Source organism: Morus notabilis, unplaced genomic scaffold, assembly GCF_000414095.1.
Source record: "Morus notabilis unplaced genomic scaffold, ASM41409v2 Scaffold361, whole genome shotgun sequence".
In the NCBI taxonomy this organism is placed as follows: Eukaryota; Viridiplantae; Streptophyta; class Magnoliopsida; order Rosales; family Moraceae; genus Morus; species Morus notabilis.
In genome coordinates, this window is record NW_010357470.1 from 162150 (window position 1) to 184409 (window position 22260).

The following is a 22260-nucleotide window of genomic DNA, read 5'->3' on the forward strand; positions in this document are numbered from 1 at the left end:
TTCTTGCGAGGTCATTTCTTTGGAGGCATGCGTAGCACTCAATGGTGTGAGTCCATGAACTCATATATGAGGCCCTTTCTTGATAGTAAGCACCTGATGCGGGACTTTATCTGCCAAATAGATGCGGCAATACAAAATGTATATTGAAATGCATGATGATTTCACCAGTAGACACACCTCACCACAAATTCTAGAATCTGACCCTCTCAACTCCTACTACCGCCAGGTCGCTTCCACGTTAACAAGGACAATCTACAACCTCATCGCAAAAGAAATATGTAACCAAAATGCCCACTCCGTTACCTCTTGCGATAACACTAACGATTACAAGATTTTTAAATTGTCAAAGTTTGGGTTTGGAGAGGTACCCCATCAAGTTAGATACTCGCCCGTTCAAAATCACCTTTGGTGTGGCTGCTTTCTTTTCGAAACTGATGGTATCCCCTGTTGTCATATCTTTGCGGTTATGAAACACTTGAGCATTCTACGTATTCTTGACTCTCTAATGAAACCAAGGTGGCGACAAGATGCAAAGATGGTCGTCGATCTAAGCGTTCCTTTGTCAACACTACTTCCGCCTGATGTTATTGAAGTTACAACAAGATTAGAGGCTATGGCATCAGATTACAATTCCCTCTCCTACTATGCTTGCAAATTTGCAGACACCTTCGCAGAAGCAGAACATGAAATTGGAAGATTAACAGAGAAGTTTAAGGCTCTTTTCAATCAGAGACAGGGATCAAATAGTACGGCGGTGCCATGTTTTGATGAGGAAGTTATTGCAAGACGTAACGTTATTAGAGACCCCATCTCCGACAAAAACGAAAGGAAGTGAGAAAAAGAAGAACAGGTTGAAGAATACGAAGGATGTAAGACAAGCAACTGGTAATCGAAAAAGATGCTGCATTTGTAATGAGCTTGGACATAACAGGGAAACATGCAAGAAAAATTCTTATAAACCAGAAAGAGGAGCAGAGAACACTCAACCAAGTCAATTTGCTGCCCGTGTGACAGGTTTGCATTCGCAACAATCTGGTTCAACCATTAGGTTTGCTGACACATGCACTCAGTTTGCAACTAACCACTTCAATGTTACCTTTGATCCACACAATTTCCATCTTCAGTTGCCTAAGACAACTTGGTCTCGTGAAGTTGGGAATGTATGATATATATGACTAGTTTTTGGTTTTTTGCTGATGAATTCTAATGACAACTTTCTGTGGCTTAATTATCAACAAGCTATTGATATGATTGAAACCTTTTGCATTTTGAAGTCGAGGAACAAAGTTTCTGTCGGGTATATAGTTCCCTTAGCCATTTTCAGAATAAGTGTTGAGATGGAAGAGTTTTTTGCGCTTCAAATTATTATTTTTTAGATCTGTGACATGGTTTGGATCACGATTCGTAACTCGCTACAATGTTTTCTCTCACAAAAAACACACGTAAACTGAGTTCTAAATCATGATTCTGAATTATGATTCTGAATTATGATTCTGAATCCATGAACTAAACGTCTCCTTAATTTCTTAATTTGAGTATTATTAGTTAAATTAAAAAAGACAGATCACATATGTGGTGCCGGCGACAAAACAATAGAAGTAAAAGCATTTACTTATATTCTATTTATTTATTTTTTGTATCAATCATAAATGAAACGTACCAAAAATTAATAAAATATTCCCTTAAAAAAACAATAAAAGTATAATGAAAAATGCATATTTAATTTCAAACTGTTAAGTTTCTCATTCCAAATCAAAAAGCATATTTAAATCAAATAAATAAACTAACTACTATAATTACTCCAAATAGTTTAAGCATCAAGTTTTAAAATTCCCACTCCAACTTGAAGCGTACTACTCGATTTTTTTTAAGTGACAAAAATGAATATAAGAAACGATATGAGCGAAGAAGCCGATCATCCTCTATAATTCTCTCCATCTTCACATTTTTTAAATGGTGACGCCAACATTTTATATGGGAAGAACCACAACAACTCGAGTGTTTTCTATCCAATAACTTCTCACGAAGAACCTACAAGGCAAAACAAAAAATTTTATTTAAAAAACAAAAAGAAACATTAACAATAATAATTTTCACTAACTAACCGACCCAAAAGAATTGTTATTTACTTAAAAAAAGAAAGAAAGAAAACAAACAAACAAACTAAAGCGGAGCCCGACCCCACTCTTTAATCTCCGTTAAACTGTTATTTTTCCCTAATGATGAGCTTTGTTAAAGTACATCATATAGTATCTATTGACATATGTCCAATCGATAGACTTGTCCATAAAACTTAGATAGATCACATATTTTGGAAGGGATATATTGTCAAGGAAAATATCCGAAGGACCAGACAACTTCTTATCAAATGTGGGACTTTACTAATAACATATCCCTTCAAATCAAGAAAGCAAGAAACTTTCGTGTAAAAATCACATAAAAAAGCATGTTAAATATATATATATATATACATATTATAAAATCACACAGAAAAGTATACTAAATATATAAATATATACATATTATATAAACTCACATTGTGAACCCGAGTTTGAAACTGAAAAACCCTAGAAAAATGAATAAAAATAAATAAATTATCCCAATTTTATGGTTTCCTTAAACCATTCATTAAACACAATGCTCAGGGATATTGTCCAAATTCCAAGGTAAACACCAACTATATGCATCAAAATATGAATAATAATTAAGTAAAAATATTTGTTTCTTCCACCTACCAAGCACGAGACAAATGTAATGCTTAGGTATAAATTATAATGCATCAAAGATAATCATGTTTGACATTACGTTCTAAAAAATATGTATTTTGCCATTTACTAGCAAAATAAGTTTAAAAAAAAAAAGTAAAAACCATACCTGTATGCTGATACGACCCAGCCCATTGATTCGGAATTACCAGAGGAAGGCCTAGAAACGGGCGAGACAGAAAAGGAGGGCCAACCTAAGTTGAGGAACAACGAAACACCAAAAGGCCCAACCCGGGTTAGAAGGCCTCCTACGTGGTTAGGAGATTATGTCGTTTGAGTGGGAAGAGTGTCGTATGCATGGTTAAGGGCGTTAGTCCTCGGGAGTGATGGAAGCTCCTGGATTCATTTTTCTGTTTTTCTTTCAATTGCTGTAATTGATTTCTGTTTTATGGGGAGATCCGCCTCTGGCTCGGGGTTTACCGAGGAGGGGTATATGTTGTGTTGAGAGGAACATTATTGGGTATCAATGAACTAGAGATCCTTTCATTCTGTTCCTTTCCCTTCTATTTTCTATCTAATTCCTTCTTCTTCTTCTTCTTCCCCTTGCTGATATTCTGTTCTTGGGAGCTGACACTCGCTCGGAGAGTGGAGATTCGCTCATTTGTCCTTATAATTTGCAGGTTGGGCGTATCATATGCAGTCTTTTTGGTGCATTTAATGTGTGGGAACTGATAATATCTTTGGATGACAACTCCCCATCGATAAGAGCTGTACAATTCATTGGAGCACTGATATAGCAAATCAACACTAGATGATCGATTTCAATCAGCGGAGGGATTTCTCCTTTTCTTAACTCTTCAAGATTAAAATTAATCTTCAACCAACAAACCAGTAACATGTCAATAAAAAAAATGCAAGAAACTACACAAGAACAACAAGACATTCGTTTTTTTTTTTCATAAGCATGCGTATATATTTGAGAAAAGGGACAAACTGGCATAAGTACTTGCCTTGCAGGGATGAATTTCCACAGTGAAGAGTTTCCTCTGGGGCAGATGTCCGAGAGATTTCCTTAACTCAGAGAACCAAGAACTATCTGCAACTCTATGCATTGCATAAACAATTTTCATGAGACATGGGACATTCTCTGGAATTAAGACAGGCTTATTAAAAGTCATGCATTCAAATATTGACAAGGTTGGAGCATTGACTTGAATCCTCTCAACACCAAGACATCCAAAAAAGAGTCGAAGTCTCTTAAGGCGCTGAGCAGAAATCTCAAACTTTCGCAACAAGCTGCAATTGGAAATTTCAAGAACTTCAATGAAGGGAAATCTAGAAGGATACCAATGCAATAAGTCATCGGTGATCCCACAACCACTTAAACGTAGTTCTTTCAAATTATAGCATGAATTCAAACTGATGCAACACTTAGGACCATTTGCATCTATACGGAAGTATTTAAGATTTGGTGCATCAATATTGACGCTCTCAAGGTCACGCAAGTATCCGGTACTAACAATGGTAACCGTCTCAAGTTTGTTAAGTTTGGAAATCTGGAGAGTTTTGAGTCCACAAATATTTTGAAGATAAAGATAGTTGAGATTATGACAGTTACGGTCAATATTCTGGATAACTGATTCACTTATATTAACGAACTCCAGTGATAGTTTTTGAAGACGATCCAACTTGGAAGGACCACTTATTGATTTGGCCACAAATGTCGTCTTAGGAAGAGTGTAGATACCATCATCATCATCATAATCTGAGTAACCTGTTTTGACCATCAGGCGCATCTCTTGAACTCCACTATCTAGATTAAGAAATAATGCTAGCCATTGATCAATCATTGGAAAATGGTTACGCTCGATAAGACGCATGCGTAGCTCCAATTTCTCCATTAACAAATTGCAGCAACTGAATCTCTGCAAAGACTTGTCGACAAAGTTTATGAATTCCCGAGCTTGCTTCCTATACTTTGGCGTAAACGCGATAGGGTCGGGTATATAAATATCTTGATCGAAGTCAAATACAGGGGAGGTATCCCAAATATAATTCCATCGTTTAGACAAGACACAGGTTTGGTTCGCATCTTTTCGGGGGAGAAAAGACAATATCCGATGCAGGAGAAAATCAGGTAAGCCAGAGACTCTATCTATATCATCGATTTCATCGTCCATCCAAGCTAAACAGAAGGACAAGCATTCACACACACAAACACAAACAGACATATGTGTGTGTGTGTGTGTGTGTGTATATATATATATATACATCTTGAGGAATCAGAAACTCAATCAGAGAAAAGATTAAATCCTTTTAAAAAAAAGTAAATTCAAAATATGCATCTTTAGTCCAAGGATAGCAAAAGGTTTACCTCAGTTATCGAGATCTATAAACGCTCTAAACAGTAAATAGATTTATTAAAATTCTGCAGACTTCTTCCCTGTTTTTAATCAACAGAACTCTGATCGCGGTCTTCTTGATTTTGGAGGAAAAAAAAATCTATAAACACTCTGAATAATACCTTGATGGATTTTCAGCACTTCGCTTCACACTTCCTCTCGAATTTATAGTCTTTGTTCCGCGTACGAGGCTTATTATCTACAAGACTTTTGTTACTCAAGTAGACAAGGATTCGTATTTCTCTAGAGTTTCAAGACTTTCGTTCTGTGTGACGCACGTTCGCAACTGCTTTTTCAATCCTACAAGACTTTGGTTTGTGTGATGTCCCAAAAGAATAACGTCTACCAAGGAAGATATCCCAGAAAATTAAGGACATGTTCTTTTGTAGTGTGATTTGTGTATAATTTTTGAGTTGAATTTGAATTATAATTTGAGTTAAAGTTATAACTTGAATAAAGTTGAATAAAATTAGAACTTAAAATAACGTGAACTTAAATAAAATTGTTACTTGAATTTAAATTTTTTGTTAGTTTTGTTATAAAAGAACAACCCCTAAAATACGTGAAGAAAAAGAGACACTACCGAATTCAAAAATTGAAAAAAAGTTCAAAAATTGAAAAAAAGGGGATAACCATATGACGTGGAAAAAAAATTCATTGAGTACAAAGAAAAATCCGCTAAAAGATAATAATAAAAATCAGACTATAAAAGATAATAATAAAAATCTGACTATAAAAGAAAAAAAAAACATGGCAACCAAGTTTTCCTAGTTTAAAATGGGAAATTTTGCGCGGAACGTCCACAATTTTTTAACTCTTGGTATTTGGGGTTCTCAATATTTGAAATCATAAAGTTTAGATCCCAAGTTTATAAAAAGATTGCTTAATCCTTACGTTAACTTTTTTTTTTTTTGTTAAAGAGCTCACCGAAAAAAAAAAATCGTCAATAAATAATAAAGTTGAACTATGTACCTAAGGTTTTTTTTTTTTTTTTTTTTTTGTACACTCAGGACCCCCACCATTTAATTTTGACATTTTTTTTAACTTTTAATGGAAGGAAGATTAATGTACTTTTCTTTTATCGCAAAGAGTTTATTTATTTTTATTCGCGAAAAAAGAAGGACAATCATTCACACACAAACACAAACCGACATATGTGTGTGTATATACACATCTTGAAGAATCAGAAACTCAATCAGAGAAAACATTAAGGAGACGTTTAGTTCATCGATTAAAATCATGTTATTAGAATTATTTTCAATTTATATGTATTTTTTGTGAGAAAAAACACTGTAGCGAACCCTGAACTATGATTCAAATCATAGTTTGAATCCTCTAACCAAACATCTCCTAAACCTTTTTTTTTTTTTTTTAAAGAGTAAATTCAAAATATGCCTTTTAGTCCGAGGAAAACAAAAGGTTTACCTCGGTTATCGAAATCTATAGACACTCTGAACAGCAACTTAATAGATTTATCGAAATCCTGAAGACTTCTTCCCTGTTCTTAATCAATATAACTAAAAAGAAGAAAAAAAAAAGGGCATTAAATATACACATTTTAGAACTGGAGTGATGGCAAAAGGGTGCATCAAATACGCACGTTTCAGAACGTAGAGTAATGGCCAAAAAAGAGGAAAGTAACTGTTACGGAATTCTCTTATATAAAGAAAGAAGCAAGCGAAAAAAGAAGAAGAAAACCTTTTCTGGAGACATAGGCGTTGGCGTTGGTGTGTGCAGCAAGGTAAAAGAGTGTGCAGTAAAAAAAATTGTGTGTGCAGGTGTGTGGAAGAAAAGTGAGAGAAAAATAAAAAGTATGTGTGCAGGTGATAGTGACGTGAGAAAAAAAAAAGAAAATACATCCTTAGAAGTGCAGTACGGTATTTCAAAATAATAAGATAAATATATATTTTGATATTTTTGTCATTCTTCCGCACCAACAGTTAGTTATATATATATATATATATATATATATATAACCAGAATGAAAAAGAAAAAGGACGGCTGCACATGTACAAATGAGGATAAAAAAAGAGAGAGGAATGCACCTAATTATTTGTAAACAAAGAAAAATTAATTGTTGCTGAGGGAAAAAAAGGAGCAATATGCAAAAAAAAAAAGGTCAGAAATTGTTAAGATACACCTTTTGAGTGCAATTCGAACGAAAAATTCGTACGAATTACACCTTCAAAATCGGTATATAAAAAATTATGTGCATATAATCTATATGAAAATATTCATATAAATAGTATGATACCCACCGAAAAGCAACAAACAATGAAGATATTAAAAAAAAGAACAAACAAGCCGTCACCTTCAGTTTTTTCTCAATATCTTCACAAAACACCAATATATATATATATATATATACACACACACACACACATATACACACCAAAAGCTCACACTAAATTTGCTGTGATGATTGTAAGCTGTACTTGCTGTACTTGCTATGACGACTGCAAGCTATACTTGCTGTGATGTTTGCAATAGGAGTTATGAATAATGGCTCACATGTATATATATACATCCAAATATATTCCAACTAAAAAAAAAAACCGTGTAGAAGGGATGAGCGAAATCCAAATCTCTTTTGAAATTAAATTGTCAGTAAAAAAAAAAAAAAAAAAGATATATATTATACAATTGAATTAATCGGTTTGGTTTGAAGATGATAAAATTTAAAAAAAGATAAGGGATAAAAGATAAATTTTAAAGAAATTCAGAATATTAAATACCCAAATATTTAAAATGCACAAAGTAGGCTCCTTTATGGTCTCTTAGCTAAAAAAGATGAGCTTATTGTCTCATAAAATCATATGGTGATTGAATACAATTTGCAAATTCTAAATTCAAATAAAAAAAAATCTCAACACTAAATTCAAAAATGATCATTTTAATTCCCTATAAGGTCATATACCAGGGAATTATCCAAATATAACTTTCAAATCTAAATTCTAAAGTAAAATTCCAAATCAAACTTTTAAATGTCCTTGAATTTCTCATATGGTCATATACAAGGAAATTCTCCAAAATCAAAAATTCAAATTCAAGAACTACGATTGACTTGATTCCCTATGGGATATGTAGGCAATCTAAAATTTAGGTGCAGTTCAAAAAATCCTCATAAAAGACAAAATTAAAACTAAACTAAATCAAATTTCAAAGTGCGTCAATTCCTCATAATTAGGTCATACACCGGGGAATTATCTAATTTTTTAAAACCTAAAATTCGAACTACAAGTGACTTATTTCTTAACGGGGTATGTAGGCAACTCGACAAAATTCACTGAGTTTAGCCGCAATTTTAAATCAACCAAATTTTCTCAAATTCACAAAAAAAAAAAATAGTATTTATTATTTTAATTAGAATCAAAAGGTTTTCCCTTGTACTAAGGGATTGTAATTAAGAGGTTCTTCTTATAATATTGAATGAGTCGAACTAAAAATAATAAACTCTTATACTAATTAAATCTTAATATAAGTAAAATTATGTTATGTGTAAGATATTATTTCAATATTAATAAATATTTTTACCCAATAGAAACCTTTCGCATTTTGAAGTAGAAGAACAAAGTTTCTGTCGGGTAAATAGGATAGATTTATGAGAAAATCTTGGTCTGCTATGTACATTCATGAAAATGATAACGTCATTACAGACTTGCTGGCATGTGTTTACCAAGCATTTTTTGTAAGTAGATTTTTTGGGGTCTAGTGGGAACATTGAACTAGAAATCATTGCATTAGAGCTTTAGAACAAACAGAAAAGAAGAAGAATTTCTGTTGGGTAAATAGGATAGATTGCTGAGAAAATCTTAGTCTGCATGCTATGTACATTCATGAAAATGATAACGCCATTCTGTATACAGACTTGCTGGCATGTGTTTACCAAGCATTTTTTGTAAGTAAATTTTATGGGGTCTAGTTGGAACGTTGAACTAGAAACCATTGCATTAGAGCTTTAGTACAAAGAGATAAGAAGAACCAATTAGAATCAGCATTATTTGGACAGCGTTACATCATATTTTTTAGGGCTCTACTTGTACACTCCTTTGTAGTACATACATAAACATTTACCAATCACCTAATAGTAATTACAAGCTGTTTAATTTCTAAGAGATTAAACTTCAGTTAAATGAAAAACCTTCAAGTACATTAATAACAAAAGTTCACGAGAGTACTTCTACTGTATAATTAAAATGCAAGTAGATATATGAAGCGAGCAAAAGATTGTAAAATACCTCTTCTTGAAGCTTCTCTTTTAATATTCTTATTCTGTGTGTATTCCTTGTAAACTGAAGACAGCAAATGGGAGGAAAAAGAAGAGAAAAGAAAAGGAAAAAAAAAAAAAAAAAACAACCCATCATTGGGAGAACCATAATGAGATCTCATCAGCAATTATTCAAAACAACACGAGAGCAAGGTATTGTTAGAAGAGAGTTATCATCAGCATGACGTTGGAAATTGTAATGGAATTGTGAGGACCAGTGAATTGTTGATCTCTAAGGGCTCGTTTAGTTTACTGATTTAAGTTTTTAATGTGAGTTTTTTACTGTAATAAAAAATTAGATGTGACTGTCTCTGATAGTTTTTTACTGTAATAAAACTCAAATTCTAAACTCGAATTAGTGAAATAAACGAGCCTAATTCTCTTTGAAAATTAAATTAGAACTTTTCTTGTTTGTATATTTCTTTACATAGATTATTATTATAGTTAGCAACTTTGAAATGATATTTGTCAAACTAGTAAAAAAGCAGTGAAAGTTTTTCCCTCAATTTTCTCATGTTATTTAGAGCAAATAATAATAGTAACTTGATGTGAACAGTTGGTCTTGCCTTCTAACATTTCTAAGCGGAGGATCATCAGGATATTTTTCCCAACTGAACTGCAATAGACGTTTAGAAAGCAGAAAGATACATTTAAGGAGAATTTCAGTCATTTTAAGCCATATTGCAGAAGGGAAATGAGTGGCATCCTTAGTTGATGGATAAAATTTAAAACCTCTTTCTAACTCATGCCCAAATTTGAATTATGTGCACTAGTCAATTCAACACCTTTGTGTCCCTCACGCTCAGCATGGACATTAACATTATCTGCCCCTAGCTCTGCTCTTTACCTAACCATTATAAGCAAAATGGAATGTTTAAACAACCAGTGATTAATATCTGCAACTATTATAATCTTATCCTACAGTATACCAATACGTTAGTTAATATATATATATATACATATTTATTGCATATCTGTGGAGATACTATGTTCAGAAAGCACCTGTTGGCAGTTTTCAACCCACTTTCTCTTGAGTGGATTTCTGGGATGAAAAACCAAACAAAAAAAGTAGTTCATTACGTGTAGTTATGAAAATAAGGCCGATAATACAAACTTTTTTTTTTCTTATTGAAAAGGATTCAGACAATAATAACAACTTGAGCTCTACTAATACATAATAATGTGTAAATAGTACACCTCTGAAACATCCATAAGAATGGCTTCCAATGCTTCAATTTCCATCTCCGCTCTTGTGCATAGTTTGTGTATAGTTCCAAACAAATAAAGACAAGGCCCATTTATTAAAACATCCCCATCATAAAGTGGTGCTTGACTTGCAAATATTTCTAGTTTTATGGTTTTATTTTAAGCTTACTGTCCTAAAGTGTTACTAAATAGAGTTCCATTTCATAATTAATAAGCATCATGTATCGCTGTTTTGGTCTTAACAACAATTAGCACTCCTCAAACCATCTAAATTTAATTTCACCATTTTTACTTCAGAACACCCGAGCAACATATAATACCCAACATAAAATATTAAAAGAAAGGATCTTATAATCCTTTCTTTTAATATTTGTAGTGTTTTATTTTTCTATTATATATATATATATTTGGCCGCTCTCGAAGTTAATCGCGTTGGTGAGTCGATTTGAGTTGATATATCACTAGAACGAGAATGTAAAGTGTTGGAAAATAAATTTACACACGGATGTATAGTGATTCCCCTGATAATCTCAAGGTACGTCCACTGAGGGGTCTCGAGAGTTTCACTATGTAATGAAAATAGTACAATTACAATGCTTTGTGAGAATTGGAGAAGAAGGAGGAGAGAGAATTTAGAGAGAAGAGTCTGAGAGTAATATGAGGAGTTTGGAATATATTGGTCGTGATTCTCATCCCTTATTTATAGGAGATGACCTTCTAGTTTCTTTTTCTCTCAGATTTAATAGTTTTCCTTTTCCTTCAGTTGACTTTCCCTTTCCTTATTTCCATATTGGCTTCTTGGGATATTTCATGTTTATTATTGATCTGATTTGACCCTTTGATGTAGGATTTGGCCGAGATCATCCTTGTGGCCTCCAAAGAATCTCCTTCCTTAAATATCGTGGTGGTCCCTACACTCATCATGTTATCAGTCTTCTAATTATTGCAAGATCGGTCGGGCGTTTAGATCTAATAGACACAAAGACAATGCCACTTGGGTTATAGCCCTTTGCGCACAAGTGGCCCTTTAATATTATTTTTTTAAAAAAAAAAAATTAAGGCTCGGTTGGAAGGTATACTCAAACCATGATTTTTTATTCTAAAATTTGAAATTTAAATTTTTTTGTGAGAGGAAAATGCTATAGTAGAATTAATGATTTGTGTTTGAGTATATAAAATAAATGAGCCCCTATTGTTTACCGAGCACTTTATAGGAACACCACAAGTTTTAGGCTCAGATTGACATATGCCAACAAACATAAACTATTGCAGAGAATGTCACAGCTGAAGATACTTAAAAATCGTAAAATCTATAAAAGTCACAAATATATAAATAAAAACCACAAAAGTTTCACAAAATCCAAATATGCTAAATAAAATACATAAAAGTACGAGTATAATTTTGCTCTACACAAAACTAAAATAATATCACTGCAGTATATTTTATAATAGTTTTAGTACTCAGGTCAAAAATCAATCTAACTTTAAAAATTATGGCATATTACCTAAATATCTTCCATTTTTTCTAAGTTTCTAATTTCAGGTTTTAAAAATTGTAATTCTAAATTTATTTAGGATTTAGGATTTTTAAAAAGTTTCATTTACACCCTATTTTAAAAGTCTTAAAATCTATAGTGCTAAATTTATGTCGCATGTTTTTCCTTGTGACTTCTGGAAGGGTCCTATGTGCTTTGTGTAACAACCCAAATTACTGAGTTGTTACTTATGATGACTTAATCTTAAAAAAATTTTAAAATCATTTTAAGAGTAAATTTGGGTACCCAAATTTCGGGAAATGTTTTTTTAACTTCAGATTTTAAAACTAAATTCTTTTCAAAAATTGTTTTACTTACTTTAATGTTTCTCCCTTGAGAAAATTATAAATTCTATCTGTTTAAGTACTTGACTTATTAAAAATATCATTTTTAAAAAATTTTATCTATTGATTACTTTTAATCTAAAAGGTAGAGATATATTGAAGTGTCAACAATTATTATTTGAAGGTGAAGGTTCTTGTTTTCTCGAATGAACCTACTTCTCTAATTTCCTTAACAATTTTAATTCTTCTTCGTTATAGACAAGTAAGCTGTAATTTTAAACCAAGTTAATTATGTGAACAAAGAACATGATTGCACTTAGTAGAAGAAATGATGGTTCTTTATATATTTCAAGCATTTGAGAATTATCGTGTTTGGACTTTTTTTTTTTAACAAAGAAAAAAAACCGTTTATTTTTCGTTTTTTACGCAGTTCTTGTCTATAAAAAATTGAATAATGCTGTAGAGACTTTTTTTTTAAAATTTGTTTTTCTAATTACTATAGACTAATTTAGGAGGCTAACCTTGCGCGCAAGCAGGGGGAGTAACGACCGTGGCGGCATGGCACCATCAATATAGGGGAGAAGGGAGTGCTCAATTGTCTCTCAGTTGTAACTAAGTAAAACTTTTGCCTTTTTAAAAACCCGCATTCTAAAGTCATGGTTAATGATACCGTGCAAAAATCTAAACATCTATTTAGTTCACACATTCAAGTTAGTAATTTTGATTCATTAACGAAAATTTTATGAGAGAAAAAATTTTTAAACTCAAATTCTTTCAAATTCCAAGTGTCACCGACATTGTCAAACTTATGTAGTTATTGGAATAAGAATTTTGTTTTAAATTGCGTTCTCTCCCCTCCGTCCAACTTCTTCTGCCGCCCTTGTTGTGACAAGATTTGTATGTAAAAATAAAACATGCACACAACAAAAATCCTGCTATTAAAAATAAATAATATAATTTTTTTCCAACATTATCCAAAAACTTACAGGTGAGCAAAATCCAAAACACGGTTTGGATCCTCCTATCTAAATTCAAAACTTGGGAATGTCAAAGTAAAAGAAGCAAAACAATTAATCAATCTCTCAGTTCCTACCACGGACTTTCACAGCCTGTCTGTTCCTTTTCTTGACACCAGACTTCGCAACCTTGAGGCTTCTGCGCACGACACTCAACCTTGCAAGAGCTGCTTTCTTTAAATCCGGCCTATAGTAGTTATCTCCCACCTGCACAGAGAAATGACAGTTAGGACGGCAGAGTGCTGCAAGTAAGCAGTAATTTCAAAACGTGACATTAAGTCAGCAGTCAAAGCAATTTGACGAAATCCTACACATAGAAAACTTGGAAAAATAATGTTCGATTGAACAAAATTATCCTAAAAGAAAGGTTACCAATTTCATAAAAACATGCAATCAGAAACGTTAAGCTCAAGAACATAGTGCTAATGTGAACGCGCTCAGAAGCCAAGCGTAACAAGTGTATTTCATAGAAGAAACCGTGTTTGAGGCTCTTCTTACATGTTAGAGGCTCATCACTGCAGACTAAACTAACAATTCAACGGTTCGAAAATAAAGATTCTATTTTGATGGCAAAGACAAATGGATAGCACACTATGTATGAGAATAATGCATGAAGAACAAAAACAAACAATATACATCAACACTAAATAGAACCTGTAACATACCTGGTTCGCAACTGCATCAGCCATTCTTCGGAACTCCTTCTTCATAACAGACTTGTGAAGCAAAGCAGCAGGTTTGTTTTGTTTCTTGGTCTTTGTTGTTGCAAGCAACACAGCTTGGTCTTTACCAACAGGTTGAATGGTGACAGTTTTCTTGTTTGCCAATCCTAAACGATGAATCCAATTAGTTAACTGAGAATACATCAAAAAACCAAACTAACTTTGCAACTCATCTCATTTTCAATGATTTGAGAAATGCAATCCCTCACTTAGACCAACGTTCCAAAACAAAGATTCTGAAATGTTCTATTCAACTTCAAAAAAAAAAATAATAATAACTCAGTTGGTCATTCAGCACAAAAGTCATCTTTTTCATAATTTTCACAAACATTATATTAATGTCAATACTTAAATTAGCCCAAAGAGGAAAGAAAATGCCAAAAAAGAAAAAACCTCGAACCAATTCATCGGGAAAAAGAAAAATCAAAATTTGAAGGAAGTGATTACCAGAGTGCTTGTAGGAGTTGAGGTTGTAGAGGTTGTTACTCTCCTTGCTGAACTGGACGCTTGCGTTCCCATTTCCGAATTCTTTGACGAGAAAAGAGTTGTTCTTCTTCACGATCTCCCAAATCAACTGCCCTGGTACCGTCGCCATCTCCTTCTACCCTGCACCACATCACACCAGATCAAACACCATTAATTCCCTTAAGAATTCATCTGATAATTAAGATACGCACAGATTGAGCGAATAATAACCTCTAACTTTAAGCTATAGAGTTTTGTTGCAGAGCTCTAGATTTCGGAAAGAGCGTGAGAGCCGTCAGCATAAGAAGGTGGTCTTATGTGGTAATTATAATACTGCAAAACCCTAGTACCCTTTTTTTCTCAAAAAAGAAAAAAAAAAAAAAAAACTTTCAAATTGCCAGGATGGGAAGGGTTCTTCCACCTCGCGAATATTACATACAGATCATTGCCTAAAAGGTTTTTTGACAAGTTCGCCCCTAAACTTTTCTGACCTTGACAACTTGACTCCTGAAATTTAATTTTGGCAATTTAACTCTCCAACTTGTTAAACTGTTGCAACGAGTTTATTTTACGAGTTTACTAGATTTTGATCAGTTTTAAGTGATTAAGAGTTAAGATATTAAAAGATTTACGGGACAATTTAAATAGATATTTTGGAATTTCTTGTCGAATATATTTTTTTATCACTAATTAAACATAACTATTAATTAAATGAGACGTGTCACAATATTATTAGTAAATTAAAAGGGTGATTTATTAAAAACTTAAAATTTATGGTGTAAATTGTTAAGTCCTAAAAGTTCAAAGAGAAACATAGTACTTGACTAAAAAGAGTGCACCCGTATTTAAAAAAAAATGTGCACCCGTAATTTTATTATTTTATTTTCTCTATACGACACGCTATTTATTCTGAAAAGTTGACTGTTGTTTACTGAGAGTATAACGTTGCATTAAATTGCACCAATATCTTTGTCGTTGAGTTAACGAAGGACACCGAGACATAGAGATGCAACAATGGGCCGGGGTCCGTGCGCCGGCTTAGGCCCATCCTGACACAGTGACGGGCTAGGCCGGCACGCTCCGTCACTGTTCAAGGCACGACCCAGCCTATAAACATATATCGGCCCATGGGCCGGCCCGGCACGATCCACAAAAAATCATGGGACAGGCTGGGCTTGGGCCAACCTGTCTAGGCCCATGATGGGCCAACCTAGCCCGACCCGTCTAGGCCCATAATGGGCCACCCCAGCCCAACCTATTTAGGCCCATAATATCATCATGTTTTTTTTTTCATTTTTTAGTAATTTTGTAAACATCTTATGTATAATTATTTTAATTGTACTTTTTTTTCTTATTAAGGTTTTGTCTCACTGAGTTTTCTTTAGAAATATTTTTATTTAATGAGGTAATCGTAAATAAAATATCAATTTTCATATTTCCATTGACTATTCAAACTTATATATTTGTTAACTTGTTTAAAAATTTAAAATTTAAAATTAAAAATTTAAAAATTAAAAATTACATGCTTAGATAAGCTGGCCCATCTAAATCCATGATGGGTCTTAAGTGGGTCAGCCCATTCAAGACACATGACACGGCCCATCCTGGCCCGCGGCATGGCCCAGCTTGGCCCACGTAAAATTAACCCGTGGTGTGGACTGAGCCGATGTCATTTTTATACAGGCCGGCCCGGCCCGGCTCATAAAATTTATGGGCCGGCCCGTTCAGCACCTACGGCCCGGGTGGGTCTAAGGAAAACAGGCCGGGCCAGCCCGTTCTTGCATCTCTGCCGAGACATTTCCTTCGAGATCCTTAGTTCTTGTCGTTTGTGTGAAACACGACAGTTTTAATAGTGGTAGAGTTTTTTTTGTCGTTTTATCAATAACTACATGTAGTTCTATAATTAAGTTTACTGTCGTTTATATACAAAAACAACATTTTGCTAAGTTGAATATTCGGAGAGTTTCTTTTGTACTATCAATAATTTTTTTACTTTTTAATGAACAGTTAATGTAGTTCTCAACTGTTTATGTCAAATGTCAAGTTACTGTGTGTGATTATTTTCTCTAGAGACCATAAGTTTTGAAAATTCAAAGGAAAACTTCTTCCAAGTTCAAAAGGAAAAAAATAAAAAGGGCAACAAATTCAATAAAATAAATTATACTATAAAAAAAAAAATTAAGGGTGTGTTTGGTAGATAGATCTAAAATCATAATTTTGGATCCTGGTTCAGATAAGTATTTGTTTACAGTAATTCTGAATCATAATTTAGAATTTGGTTTGGATGATTTCGAATCATGATTCAGAATCTGATGTGATGTTTTAAACTAACTCAAATTATAATTCTAAAACTACCCATTCTTAATTTAAGGTAATTCAAACCCCTAATTCTGAATTATAATTTTAGAATCACACTTTAAACTCAAAATCATAAATCATAATTTTAATTTCAAAATAATAATTTAAATCACTTTAATTTAAATCATCGTACCAAACGAATCTTCAAACTTAACCTGTTAAATTGATCCAGCCTTAGATAGGAACTCGCACATTCGCCGTCCAGATAAGATGGGTTGGATTTGGACTCGCTGGACTAGTCCTGTTACATATTGGATTTTGCTATACCTCAGTTTTAAGTTTTTACAGTAAAAAATTCTCAGAAAATATCACATCTAACTTTTTCTGTTACAGTGAAAAGCTCTCAGAAAATGTCACATTTCAGCTCGAATTGAAAACTCGAATCCGCGAAGTGAACGAGACCTCAGTGGACACCATTTTTTTTTTATCTTTCTTTGCTTTTATTTATTCATTTATTTATATTTGTACTTGGAGTGGAAAAGTTTTGAACCTTTATATATCTCCGACTTCACTCTCTTGCTTATTCACACATTACTTTTTAGTCAAAAATATCTTGAAAGTGAGCTAAAGATAGCTTGCATTCTCTTTTTTTTTTCTTGGAAAAATTATTCAGTAGCAGAGTATGCAGTGGTTCAATAAACAGTTAACAAAAAAAAAAAAAAAAACAGTTAAGATTTAAGGAGTTTGTACATGTCATTTTGTGAAACTATAATCCTCTCTCTTATAGTCTTATTATATTTCACATTAATTATTTAGTCAAAAAAAAAAAACAGTTAAGATTTAAAGAGTTTTTACATGTCATTTTGTGAAAACTATATCCTCTCTCTTATAGTCTTATTATATTTCACATTAATTATTCAGTCAAAATCACCATAAATATTATACTTAAGTTTCAAATTAATTCACTTTAAACTGTATTTTCTTTTATCAGTTCTTTAAAAATTATTTCCAACGTTTTGAGGTAATTTTTCTATATTGAATCACCTTTAAGCCTTTCAAATTCGTGGACGTCTTTTGTATGGGGGATTGGGAGGTGCTTGCCAGCAAGAATTCTTTTCTTTTTTTTGTTTTTTGTTTTTGTTTTGGTTGTACTTTTATAGCCAACACCGACCAGATACCACAATTCTGGACAGCCACGAAAGCATATAAATTCTTAAAAAGTTTGGCATAAAGCATGAATATTTTCAATCGTCATTTTATCAATAACCAACTTTTATCATATATATCCCGTGTCCAAACTGCAAAACTCATTGAGCGGGTTCGAAAGGTTAAAACCTCGCTATGCAAATTCCTATCCTCAGTTATACATATATTGTGCCCAGCCTGAGAAGGAATCGAAGACTAAATCCGGTAATCGTATTGGTTCGTAGTTTAAAAAGTCCCTAAAGTACCAACTAATGCAGAATGCATGATACGAATCTTACACTACGAAGATTCAGTGGTATTTGAAGTACAACTCATTCTGAAAAATAGCAATGAAACCCACATCATGAAAAAGAATCTAATACCCAAAAAAAAAAAAAAAAAAAAAAAACACATTCAGTTTTCTTTGCACTGATGTACATTTCATTCTGAGAAACAGCCACAAAACCGACTACAGTTCATCATGATATTCTCCTTCCGGTATAGGAACCTCATGTTGGAATTCGGACAGATAGCTAGCAGCCAGCGCAGCATGAAGCGCCGCGCCGTAAGGAAATACGTCTTCATTGATTTGGAAGAAGGGCGAGTGCACTGATTCAAGCTTTCCAAGGGTCTTATCCTCCATTCCCAATAAGAAAAAGTATCCCGGAATTGCCTCTTGGTAGAAAGAGAAGTCCTCTGATCCCATTAGCGGCTGCATGTCTTTGACTTTATGTATGCCGAGCAATTCACCAGCTACCCTCCTGAAGTAATCATGCAAGTCTTCATGGTTCACGGTCGGAGGGAAGAAGGGTTTCTCATTTTCAAGGAAGTCGACAGTAGCATTGCACCTCTGCACTGAGGCCTGCCCTGTTATAACCTATTGACGAAAGATAATTTAAGTTATTTAGATGGTGGCAACAAAGGAAAAGTAGCTCTGTTATTGAGAATCTAAGAAAAGAAGTCGTTAAGTCATTTGTATGAGAATCAATTTTTATTTCAAATCTATATATCATGCATAAAGGCAAGAGTATTTTGAGTTCCCAAACAATCGGGGAAGTTGCTACAAAATCGTTGTTGAAAACTGCTGTTGCAAGTTTTATTCATCACCACAATCTTAGAACAGAGGAAAAGATAGAATTTTAATCGTTGATGTACCTCCTCAATACGGTGTCTGAGTTGCATAAAGCTCTCCTTTGAAAAGGCGCGAAAAGTACCACCTATCGTAACAGAATCTGGAATGACATTGAACGCACCACCTCCTTGAAATTTTGCAACTGTCACTACCTACAGATTTACAATCTGTTTTAGTGGCCTCAATTGTGAATGGAAAATCAGTAATGTTATCTTTCATAGTTTCCAGAACTCAAGCTCTTAGCAAAATGCGTAAAGAAAAGCAGCAAAGATCAGGACGTTCCCAAATAACAAGACTAACAGGACGAAAAAAAGTAATATTATCGTAGAGAATTTATTTAATTTATTTATTTTTAAAGACAACTTGACCACCCCTGGCAGTTTCTCATGCTCTTCACTAATTGCTATAGCCCAGACAAGTCAAAATTTCCACAAAATAACTGCATAAAATTGTGCCAGTTAAATTTAACTCTAATGAACAACAATTACAAAGAAATAGTTGAATGTAGTAACCGAATGAGGAATCAATTTCTTGAGAATATTTGCAAAGTTAGTCGAGCTCACACAATCAAAGATACAACTTCTAAGCAGCAAAAAAGAAAGAAAAGGATACGAAAACTTAAAAGACGCAATCTTCGTTGCTATGAACAGAAGAAAAAACTAATGGGAAATGGTACCTGCGAGTCCAGTGGATCGGCTTCACGAGAAACAAGATGTTGTAAGCTGACAATGACATTTGAAGCAGCAAGTACTGGATCAATGGAGTGTTGCGGAAGGGCTGCGTGACCCCCTCTTCCACTTATAACGGCCTCGAAAAAGCCACTCCCGGCCAACATTGGACCACTTCGAGATGCCACTTCACCTAAAGCTAACTTAGGATCCACATGCAATCCAAATATTGCATTAACATTCTCTAGAGTTCCAGCATCTAACATCTTTTTAGCCCCACCGCCTCCTTCCTCTGCTGGTTGGAATACAAGAACAACAGTTCCCTATTCAAAACAACACACTTTTAATGTCAATACTAGGCATTCATCAACCACGGAAGACCATGTAAGAGGAATATAGGAACTTTTATTTTCTTTTCTTACTAATTTGAATCAGGAAATTTATCAAACAAGATAAGAACACTAGACTGTGGAAGGTCAAAAAAAAAAAAGAAAAAAAAAAGAGAGAGAGAGAGAAGAGACAAACTTGTAACTCTTTCTCATGTTCTTTGAGGATCTTGGCGGCACCAAGAAGCATTGCCACGTGAGCGTCATGCCCACAAGCATGCATTTTTCCAGGGATTTTGCTCTTGTGCTCCCACTCCACCATTTCCTGTAAAATCAGAATCAAATGAATCCAATTCAAAAAGAACTCCTTTACATTCACATATATACAAGAAAAGACAAATTTTAAACAATTTCTGGTTTACCAAAATCCCACCCTACATATTCATGACCAATTTAAAGTCTCAAGAAGATCACCCACTTGTGCACTCTGGAAAATTTCCATAAAAATTACAAGTTTCAGTATAATAACTTGTACCTGCATAGAAAGAGCGTCCATATCCGCTCTAATTGCAACGAAAGGCGGTTTTCCGGTGCCAACATAGCCGGTAACACCAGTAATCGCTAAAGGATATTTGTAGGGAATTCCCAACTTATCTAATTCTGCTCTAATCAGCTTACTAGTCTCGATTTCCTCATAACCCAGTTCTGGGTTTTCGTGGATTTTCCTTCTGATTCCGACCATCCAATCAAAAACCTCCCCTTTCTTGGCGAAATTGAGGAACTTTGAGGGAATTTGCGACTGCCCATCTGAGCTGAGAGAGGAAGCAGAGAGTATGGGCGTTGTTACAAGCATGAAAATGATTGAAATCAAAGAGACCCAGTTGAAGGACCCCATTGTTCCTGAAACTGATGGGATTTTTGGAAGAAAAGAAAATGGGAATTTACAAACGTAGGAGAAAAGTGGAGTAATAAAATAGGCTTTAGTGGACGGATAGAGGTTGTAGAGTAGGAGGGTCAATAGTTTTATGCTTTTTTCTTTTTTAAACGATGAAAATGTGGAAGGTCAAAGGTGTGCTGATGACCATCGATGTAGTAGCTATCCTTGCAGCTAGTAGCTAATAGCCTAACAATGATTCACGTTCTAAATCGAAATTATACACGTGTTGTTAAAGCAATGTGAATGTTTTAGTTCTTTTTAATTTATTGTTTTGAATTTTTAATTTGAATTAAAATGTAATTTTAAGTGAAATTTTTTTAATATAATAAAAAATTTAAATGTAATTTTTTTTTAAAATATTTTATTATAATAAAATTTAAATTTTAAATTCTAATAATGAAATAAACGGATCATAATTAATGATGAGAGTTTCTTTTTTTTCTTTTTTTTTTTTGGATAAAATGCTGAGCACACAAAACCCTAGAGAAGAAAATCCCACGATTCATAGTCATTAGTGGACCTCACTAGCTGTCCTTATCAAGGTAAATATCGGGATTGTTTGGATTGGAGGAAGGGTTTAAAGGGTTTGAATTCATATTCATGTTAAATTTGTGTTTGTTTTACGGAAAGTTAAAAAGGAATTTGAGCACTTGATATGACATTTCAAAACTTCTCAAGAAAGAGAAGGATTTATGAACTCAAGTCTCTCTTGGATTCTCTGAATTTAAACCTCACACTAGATTAAAATATTCAATTTGAACCTCTTTATCAACCTTTACGGGGTGTTTAATATGCAGTAATCTTAAAGATGAGAATGAGAATCTGTAATATTATCATGTTTGGTACAAGAATTATAATATTTAGATTTTCAAGAAAGTGATTATCATGAGATTCACTTTCTCTCATTTTAAGGTAATCTGAATACCACCCAACATGGTGTTATTCAAATTCTCATGAATCTCAAAATCATGGAAATCTTAATAATAATTATTATAATTATTATTATTATATTTATATTTATATAATAATAATAATAATTATTATTATTATATTTAATAATATTATTATATTTATATTTAATATTAATAATAATAATATTATTTTATTATTAT

At 33.4% G+C, this 22260-nt stretch overlaps 3 protein-coding genes and 1 non-coding gene across 4 annotated transcripts; all 4 read right to left on the minus strand.

The window, feature by feature from the left end:
• Positions 1 to 3661: 3661 nt before the first annotated feature.
• LOC112093123 (putative F-box/LRR-repeat protein At3g18150) lies at positions 3662 to 4885 on the minus strand. Its single transcript, XM_024170986.1, has one exon. It carries the CDS (start codon positions 4883 to 4885, stop codon positions 3662 to 3664), a length of 1224 nt encoding a protein of 407 aa, XP_024026754.1.
• Positions 4886 to 13322: 8437 nt separating this feature from the next.
• Positions 13323 to 15013, minus strand: LOC21391498 (60S ribosomal protein L28-2). The gene is made up of 4 exons (XM_010090082.2): positions 14834 to 15013; positions 14585 to 14743; positions 14081 to 14244; positions 13323 to 13622 (listed from the first exon to the last, which is right to left on the minus strand). The coding sequence occupies exons 2-4, from the start codon at positions 14730 to 14732 to the stop codon at positions 13482 to 13484; spliced, it is 453 nt and encodes a 150-aa protein (XP_010088384.1). The 5' UTR covers positions 14733 to 14743; positions 14834 to 15013; the 3' UTR covers positions 13323 to 13481.
• Positions 13848 to 13937, minus strand: LOC112093166. The gene has a single exon (XR_002902935.1). It is a non-coding gene; the product is annotated as a small nucleolar RNA R24 (small nucleolar RNA).
• A 3051-nt stretch (positions 15014 to 18064) lies between the features above and the next one.
• On the minus strand, positions 18065 to 21244 carry LOC21391499 (IAA-amino acid hydrolase ILR1-like 4). Its single transcript, XM_010090083.2, has 5 exons — positions 20747 to 21244; positions 20411 to 20536; positions 19894 to 20208; positions 19241 to 19369; positions 18065 to 18962 (listed from the first exon to the last, which is right to left on the minus strand). The coding sequence occupies exons 1-5, from the start codon at positions 21104 to 21106 to the stop codon at positions 18555 to 18557; spliced, it is 1338 nt and encodes a 445-aa protein (XP_010088385.1). The 5' UTR covers positions 21107 to 21244; the 3' UTR covers positions 18065 to 18554.
• Between the last annotated feature and the right edge of the window lie 1016 nt (positions 21245 to 22260).

What these genes read in the sequence shown, in the direction of transcription:
- LOC112093123 (XM_024170986.1), bottom strand. Translation starts at nt 4,885, where the DNA reads ATGGACGATGAAATCGATGATATAGATAGAGTCTCTGGCTTACCTGAT.
- LOC21391498 (XM_010090082.2), bottom strand. Translation starts at nt 14,732, where the DNA reads ATGGCGACGGTACCAGGGCAGTTGATTTGGGAGATCGTGAAGAAGAAC. An exon ending in CAACTCCTACAAGCACTCTG is followed by an intron (nt 14,245 to 14,584) that starts GTAATCACTTCC and finishes TTCATCGTTTAG; the next exon opens with GATTGGCAAACAAGAAAACT. An exon ending in CTGATGCAGTTGCGAACCAG is followed by an intron (nt 13,623 to 14,080) that starts GTATGTTACAGG and finishes TTCTCTGTGCAG; the next exon opens with GTGGGAGATAACTACTATAG.
- LOC21391499 (XM_010090083.2), bottom strand. Translation starts at nt 21,106, where the DNA reads ATGGGGTCCTTCAACTGGGTCTCTTTGATTTCAATCATTTTCATGCTT. An exon ending in AACATGAGAAAGAGTTACAA is followed by an intron (nt 20,209 to 20,410) that starts GTTTGTCTCTTC and finishes TGTTTTGAATAG; the next exon opens with GGAACTGTTGTTCTTGTATT. An exon ending in CCGATCCACTGGACTCGCAG is followed by an intron (nt 19,370 to 19,893) that starts GTACCATTTCCC and finishes GTAAATCTGTAG; the next exon opens with GTAGTGACAGTTGCAAAATT.